General features: G+C 41.8%; 1 protein-coding gene across 1 annotated transcript; it reads right to left on the bottom strand.

Moving 5' to 3' along the window:
- Positions 1 to 771: 771 nt before the first annotated feature.
- Positions 772 to 6677, bottom strand: LOC121325791 (mannosyl-oligosaccharide glucosidase-like). Its single transcript, XM_041268835.1, has 5 exons — positions 6525 to 6677; positions 5485 to 5889; positions 4945 to 5168; positions 4289 to 4482; positions 772 to 3079 (listed from the first exon to the last, which is right to left on the bottom strand). Exons 2-5 carry the CDS (start codon positions 5867 to 5869, stop codon positions 1306 to 1308), a joined length of 2577 nt encoding a protein of 858 aa, XP_041124769.1. The 5' UTR covers positions 5870 to 5889; positions 6525 to 6677; the 3' UTR covers positions 772 to 1305.
- Between the last annotated feature and the right edge of the window lie 1151 nt (positions 6678 to 7828).

Here is a 7828-nt window from a genome sequence, read left to right as displayed (position 1 = left end):
GCCACTAAATCCATCCAGTCATTTCTCTCGGGCCATGGAAAAGGAAACAGTCAAACAAGAGAGACCAATATTGGGGTTAAGCAATGCAGACCAATATTGGGGTTAAGCAAAGCAGACGCTTTTATCCAAAGCGACTTAGAGACTAGGGGGATGAACTATCAACAACTGCTGCTGCAGAATCACTTACAATAGGACCTCGGTTTTATGTCTCATCCGAAGGACGGAGCACAAGGAGGTTAAGGGACTTGCTCAGAGTCGCATACAGTGAGTCAGTAGCTAAGCTGGGGATTGAACCTGGAACCCTCCTGGTAATAAGCCCCTTTCATTAACCACTGGACCACCAAGCCTCTTGTGAGATAATGTTACAAAGGCTCCCCGTCACAGCAAAGCTTGACAATGAAAGACTGTCACGCTCAGAGCAGAACATTCAATATTTATTTAAAAACTAGAAACTTAAATAAGGCAAGTCCAAAACCCTTGTCACACAATGCTGTAGCTATAGGTAGAGAACTGGGTGAATGTGCTGTAATGTACTTCGAGATATTCGACTCCCTTACTAAGGTAAGAACTTCAGCCTCTGGTCTTATATTTCATCCACACAGAAGATTGGTGCTTGTTCGTACACACAATGCGCTCTCCCTTTAGCTTAACTGACATTGAGTCATTTTTATTTTGTTGTTATATATATATATATATATATATATATAATATATATATATATATATTGAACATAAAGGCCACAATCTGTCAAAGAGCTTTCACCCCAGTATATCATTTTTCACCATTTTATTAAAGGAAAAAACCACAAGCACCATTACAAAATGAGTGAGAAACAACTTCCGAAGATGTTATGGCATTCAGGATTCAAGAAGCAGGATCACTAAGTTTTGTTACTGTGATGTTTGATAAAGAGCTTTTGTTCCGTTTAGAGAAAAACGGGGCAAACTGTGCAATGGATTAAAGTTATGTACAAAACAAACAATTTATGTAATTCCAGTTAAAACAAGCCCAGTCTGATCAAGGAACAAGGATAATTATTAGCTCAACAGGATAATCAGCACGATAAAAAAAGAACTCTTTAAAGATTCTTTACAAAACAACTTAAGAAAAATAATCACGTCAAAAAAAGAAAAAAAAAAAAACAGAGATATTCCAGATGATTATTCACAATTGAAATGATGGAAGAAACTGAAGACAAACATTTGAGAGAAATATGGTGGCACAGGATCTTGGACAGAAAATGTTGATTTAAAAAAAAAAAGAAAAAAAAAAAAAGAAAAAGACGACATCCCAGTAAAGCCTGTTTCAATACTGCTCTGCCATCATTAACACACACAAAGCAGACCAGCCGGTAAAAGGATGGCTTCCCTGCCCCCTCCCTGTACTGTCATTGTACTGTTCCCAGATGTAACCGCTCTCCATGTATTGTCTGTAAACGTTCTCAATGATATTAGTCCTCAGCTCTTGATAGAGCGATGCTGACTTTTCTTTATAGGGCCCCTCAGTATTGGCATAATAATGCAGTGCCCTGACAGCTAGGTAGTTAATGTTGATCCATATGGGCCCACGCCAATAAGGGGCATCGTGCTCCGTGTTCCGCTTCATGAACAGCGGGTCAGACTTTGAAAGGGAGCGCAGTCCATACCGGGTCCAGAGCTTCTGATCGTCCCGCATGTCCTTGAGGATATGCTCCAGCTTGGGAGAATCTGGCTGCAGGATCTGCAGCAGAAAAGGGAAGAGGCTGACGTAGCCCAACGAGTTGACATACTGCAGCTTGGGGGCTTTGCGGACAGAGCGCACCAGCCTGGCAGTCGGAAACTGGTGTCTGGGCTGGCCAGGAGGGACGTAGACCTTCTCCCGCTGGAGGGCCACCGACTCAGTGTGGTTCCCGTAATCGGCAAAGGTCTTGAGCTGCTCGGACCAGTGGAGCTCCTCCAGCACAGAGTTGTCACTAAGAACTTGGTGTGTCTTTTCATATTCCTGATGGGGCTCCCCCAGCAGCTTGGCAATATCTGCCATGACTCCAGAAGCCAGGGCCATCCAACAGTGAAGGTCCACGTGCCTCTCGTCCTGGGAAGGGTGTGAGGCCCTGGGGTAGTCATCCAGGCCTGATGTGAGGGTCTTAGGGTTGAGGAACAGATTGGTGTCCTTGTCCCGCCCTCTCCACCGATAGGAGTTAGGGACGGGTCCCGCCTGGGTGGTGTTATACCACTCAAACCAAGTCTGGAGCCTGGGGAAGAGTCTTTTTAAGAAGGCTTTGGTGTCCTTACCTGCTTCTTCTCCTTCTTTCACCACAAAACTGACAAGGAGCTTCTGCAAGGCCAGGAACAGGGTGGGCGGGTTAGCATTCTCGTTTCTCTGAATGATGAACTCCACGGGAACTTTGCTGCGAGCCTCGTCATCCAGAATCTGCTCCCTGGGGATCCAGCCTTCCACATTTATCATGTCCAGCCAGTGGGCAAGGGACTCCCTGGTGAGCTGTGGATCCCACTTGTTAATGAGGAGCTGATGGAAGCCCTCATCCCAGAGAAAGCCCCGGGGGAAGAAGGAACGGGACGGGACGGCAGTAAACAAGGGGCCCTCGGGGTAAGCCAGTGGATACTCGTTGTATTTGGACTGAACAGCAGACTGTCCGTAGAAGTAGCCCATCCCACCCAGCATGTTGCTCAGCGCGGCTTTGCTGAACTTAATCTGAGCCGGCATGTACCCTTTCCTGTGGAGGCCGAAGGTTTCTTCAAACTTTGCGTCAAAAGCTGACTTCCGTTTCTCCAACTCCTCCGTTAAGACCTCGGCAGCCAGCTGGTTGGGCCGGTCCCTGAAGCTGGCAGACTCGAAGAGCACCTCGATTTGGAAGGGGACCTGCACAGTCACCTGGTGAACCACAAAGTCACTCTCCTTCCTGCTCTCCCCACGCTGCTGCTGCTGCTGCTGTGGAGGTGGGGGCTTGTAGGTGTCCACTGCAATGTAGTGTCGCTTTTCACCAGAGGGGGGGTTGTAGATGAACCTGCCACTCAGGCTGTTCTTGACTATGTCTGTTAATTTCTCCAAACCTGGACTGACAGTCTTAAGGTGGTTATAGCTGAAAATAAAAATTATAAAAATAAAACTAAAATGTATGAAGGACTATATTCCTACTCATTTTACTTTGAATTGCAATTACTAAAAGGGAACATTTAAAAGAACAGAGGAATGTTATAACAAAATAGTACTTTGTCATGGTACCTTACTAACTTCAAGCTCTTCTAAGACACATTAAATGCCTCTGTCTTAACTACAGTCATAGTGCTGGTCAGGGTGGACTAATGCCATAGTGAACCAGTTCAAAAATTGTACGCTAACATCAAGCACAATGCTGTAGGCATAATCAATCCAGAACTGTGTTCTGGAATGAATTAGTTAGCATTACTTCGTGTGAACTGCCTGATTTTGCTTGTGTTTCAGGACCTGTCTCTGACTGTGACTTGTATTAAAAAGCAGGTGTAGGCTTCTTTGCCTTCAGCTTGGGATATAGAAACTAGTAATACAGTGTCACCATGTCAAATAAATGAAGTGTGATACCAAGGGGCTGTCCAAAATTACTGACATTTTCTAAAAACATACAAAGCATGCACTGGAGGGTGGGGAGGGTTGAGAGCAGTTTTTCATCACAGTTCATGATATATTACTTTTGGTTAAGAAAAAGGATCCTCTTATGCTAGCACACATCACCTTTCCAGCACACGAGAGTAAAAAAAAAAAAAGCAATGGACTGTCCAGTTATTCTTCTCAGTGTATATGTTTAAAACTTTTCTTGGTCCAATCAGGTTTCTTTCTAATGAAATGTGTTTATCAATAACAGTGCCAATAATTTGAATGGAAAATACAGTTAATTGTTCAATTATGCAAATACATGATGCACAATTCATTCAAATACATAATAAATCAAATTTCTGTAAACTAATTCAAAAAAAGTACAGCTAGACTGACACAATTCTACTCAGGTTTTATTGCAAAATCAGATTAGAAAACTTGACATTTCTTGCAATTTATTTGTAAGGCCTGCTTTGGATGTCAGCATTTTTATATACTGCTGCTGTGTACACTTGCTGTATATGGTGATAATTAAAAGTTAACCATCTCAGATTTTAGGAAAAAGTCCAAACCAAGGGAAATTAGGATGTGTGTCTCAATGATCTGATGAGTTTTGAGGTGTTGGTGTCTCTGTTCTTGATTTGTGTTAATGGAGAAAGTATAAGTGCTAATGCATGTTCTAATGAATGCAAACGGAATGCGCCGAGTAATACCTTACCTGGCATACTTTGCAGTCGAGCTATCCCCAGCCGAAGGTTTGCGGAAGGTGAGTTTGAACTGGCCCAGCTCCTCGGAGGATCCTGTCACTGACCCCAGGCGGTTCCTCTCCTCAATGTGTGCCTGCAGGGGCCCATGACTGTCTGCAGCCACGTAGAACATCAGTGAGATCACTGGGGTCTGGGCTGCGGGGCTCTGGCAGGGGTTAGTGGAAAAAAAACAAAAGCAATGAGCAATGGTTTGCATTCTAAAATAAATTCACTCCCAGCATTATTTCTGACTTACAAAAGTCCTGCAAGTGGATGTTAAACAGCACAGGACTGAAGTTTCAAAGCATGTTAATTATTTTTTCGATCACAGCTCATCAAAAACTTCAAACACAGTTTACTAGACTTGACAGCATAATAAAATTACACTGCAGTGTAATTACCAATAATTCAGCCTTTTATTTATTTGTTTGTTTATTTATTTACTGTGTTCCCTTTCTATTTCAAGATTAGGTAATGTATACAGTAAATTGTCATGTAATTTGCTAGATGAATGCCCTCACTGGTTTGCTCTTTTTTGATTTGCAACTCAGCAAGCAAAATAGCGCGGGAGCACTGCATTGTCAGATCAGGACTGTGGAAAGCCCGGGTAGCCCTCTTTACTCCTCACCTGCTGTTTGGCTGTGATCCTCCAGGTCCAGTCTCCTCCATGCTCCCCTCCTGGTCTCTTCACAAACTCTGTGGTTAAAGTGAAATCCGTGTCCCTGACCTCCTGGATCCCAAAGTTCACCCCGTCGTGCATCAGCCAGCCGTAGCTTTGCAGCCGGTCTCCTTGTTCGCAGGTGTGTCGCAGGTTCACATCCATCCCTCCAAACTGACGCATCCACATCAAACCTACACAATAAAGGGGATCTGTTACCAGGACAGGTCTGCTCTCATGCTACTTTGTGGCCCCACTGGCCATTTATACAAAGGTCTACTGCTTTGCCTAGTTTACCAGGAGATGGACCCCTGAGAATTAACTGATGCTATGTACTATTTACATTACAATTTGATTATGAATTGGTCATGTATTTTTTCATAACTCTTAGTATTAATTACCTTAAACATTTTTTATATATATATATATATATATATATATATATATATATATATATATATATATATTTTTTTTTTTTTTTTTTTTTTTTTTTTTTTTTACAGCTAGTACCTGTCACAACCGATTTGGGACTCCGCGTTTTCATCCCAAAATAAACCTGTGGTCTGTAGGAGCCCCAGAAGAGATGAGGAGACACAGCCGGACTGGTGCTGTTAGGATCCAAGATTTTAGGGGAGGGGTGAGGGGTAATGATCCTTCTGGCCATATAGGAGCGCATGTAAATGGCATAGAAGAACCAGATTAAGCTAAATATGCAGAGGCCGATGGAAATGTTGATCAAAAGCTTTGCAATGTCCAGTTTCTTCTTCTTCTCTTTGCGGTGAAGGATGGAGTTCGCAATGTCTTTTTTCTTATCCTCCTTGCCATGAGGAACAGAATCGCTTCCATCTTTACTGCTGTTGGAGATCACTCTCTTGCCATGCCTTTGTCTGCCCATCCTTCCCTTTAACTTAAGAGCTGAAAAGAAACGCAGGTATTGCTACTTTACCACAAAGCATGCTCACTGTTAAAAAAAAATTACTGGGAGGTTTGGATTCATTGAACACATTACATTCAATATCCTGGATTTCAATCTTTCTGTACCAAGTACCTATATATCATGTGTACACGTACAAAATATTAGTTTACAGCTTCGAGTTATGTTTAGTTGTTACCATGGGTTACTACACGTCTGCAGGGCGAAAGGCTTCATGTTTCTTATAGGACTGGATAACGGTTAAAAAATACTACGTAAATATCCTTCAAGGTTTATAGAAGAAACCATGTAAGCATACCCATAATTCAGTCTATATCATTTTTTGACTTCGTATTTTTTTTTTTTTTTTTTTTTAATTACTGTAAAACGTCTACGTTTTATTCAAAAACATTCAATGTTCGGTGAAAATATCAAAATGCAATTTTGACAAAGACTGCAATGGTTTGTGTTCACGCTATCACACTGTTGATAACTGTGTTACTTTGAGATGCAGGTACTGTCACTGTGTTTATAATATACGCATACTCGGCTGCAGTATCTTTTTACGTGGTAAACAGAATTGTTTTTAATTTATTTTCAATGCGTTTACAGTGAAATTGGGGCGTTCATATCTCACCTCTCTACCCAGCTACGTGTGCTCATCTTCATCATGCTCCTCACTTCCTGCTCACATCCCTCTCCACGGACGTGGAACACCCAGAGCGCGCGCAAGCAAAACACGTCACGACCACACACTCCGGGAAAGCAGAAGGTATCTGCCTGGTCAGATTCACACGACTGTGTTTGTTTATTTATTTATGTATTTCTTTATTTCTTTCTTTCTTCAATGTAAGCATTAAACTGCCAACACGTGTCAGGAAAGCGTTTCAGAATAATAACCTCGGCATCAATGGCGCATACTGTGTGCGTCACAATATCTCCTGTGCCGAGAGTTGTCATGGGTAGAAAACAATGTCTGGGTGGAAATAAGACTCTTATTGCGTAGGAATTTCACCCATTCCAGGTTTTAGTACTGGTTTGGTTAGCCACAGTGTATAGGTAACAAGTTCAGTGTCTCTTATTAAACTCACAGTGAAGCCAGGTGTGAATCAAACTGCTGCCCCTGAATATGAACCTAAAAGACACACTTTGACCTTTAAAAAAGGTGTTACTATTTTGATTACTTATCTCCTGGCCCTTTGTCAATGAAGTATTTGCAGTTCTATTCTAAACTAACCTCCCACTGCACTTGTCGTGGTCAGGAATTGCCAGTAGAGCGCTTGGTGCTTTCACATACAGCATGTATCCCAGAATGATTTCTTGACAGGTTGAACAAAGTCCTGACCGTGCTAACCAGACAGGTACTCTGAACATTTTGAGCGGTAATGACGGATATTTTACCATGTAGTGACACAAGTGTACGTTAAATAAACACTGAGTGTTTTGCATAATAACTGTCAGTTTTCTTTGGCTACAGAGCTACTGATTACTTTGTTTTGGGTTTATTTATGAGGGTTAGAGAGTGTAAAAGGTCTAATAAATTATTCTGACGACCTGTTGCCAATGTTTCTTCAGTCCACACTAATAAACATTGCATATTTCGGCAATCTTGTTTTTCTGATCTTCCATCTTATATCAAGTTGCCGATTTAAAGTTTGAAAGTTTGAAGTTTAAAGTTTGAAACAGGCAGTATCGCACCCTTACAATAAATGTAGTTGTTTAGCTAGTCAATTACTACGGTGATGCTTTTGTTGTGTTAGAAACAAAATATATAATTTGGTGATGTGATGGCTTCGTTTTTCCTGCTGTAATATGTTATTATTGATAATATTAGTATTATTGCAAGAATTAATACATAAGCACGAAAGTCAACACCTGAATAATTAACAGGACTGGGTAACCGGGTCTTACATGCGGTTTGTTGACGTGGGACCAGAGAAG

Source organism: Polyodon spathula, chromosome 1, assembly GCF_017654505.1.
Source record: "Polyodon spathula isolate WHYD16114869_AA chromosome 1, ASM1765450v1, whole genome shotgun sequence".
NCBI lineage: Eukaryota > Metazoa > Chordata > Actinopteri > Acipenseriformes > Polyodontidae > Polyodon > Polyodon spathula.
The sequence above is the reverse complement of the archived record's forward strand: the minus strand, read 5'-3'. Positions and strand labels throughout refer to the sequence as shown.

What these genes read in the sequence shown, in the direction of transcription:
- LOC121325791 (XM_041268835.1), bottom strand. Translation starts at nt 5,869, where the DNA reads ATGGGCAGACAAAGGCATGGCAAGAGAGTGATCTCCAACAGCAGTAAA. An exon ending in TCCCAAATCGGTTGTGACAG is followed by an intron (nt 5,169 to 5,484) that starts GTACTAGCTGTA and finishes TTTATTGTGTAG; the next exon opens with GTTTGATGTGGATGCGTCAG. An exon ending in GGATCACAGCCAAACAGCAG is followed by an intron (nt 4,483 to 4,944) that starts GTGAGGAGTAAA and finishes AACCCCTGCCAG; the next exon opens with AGCCCCGCAGCCCAGACCCC.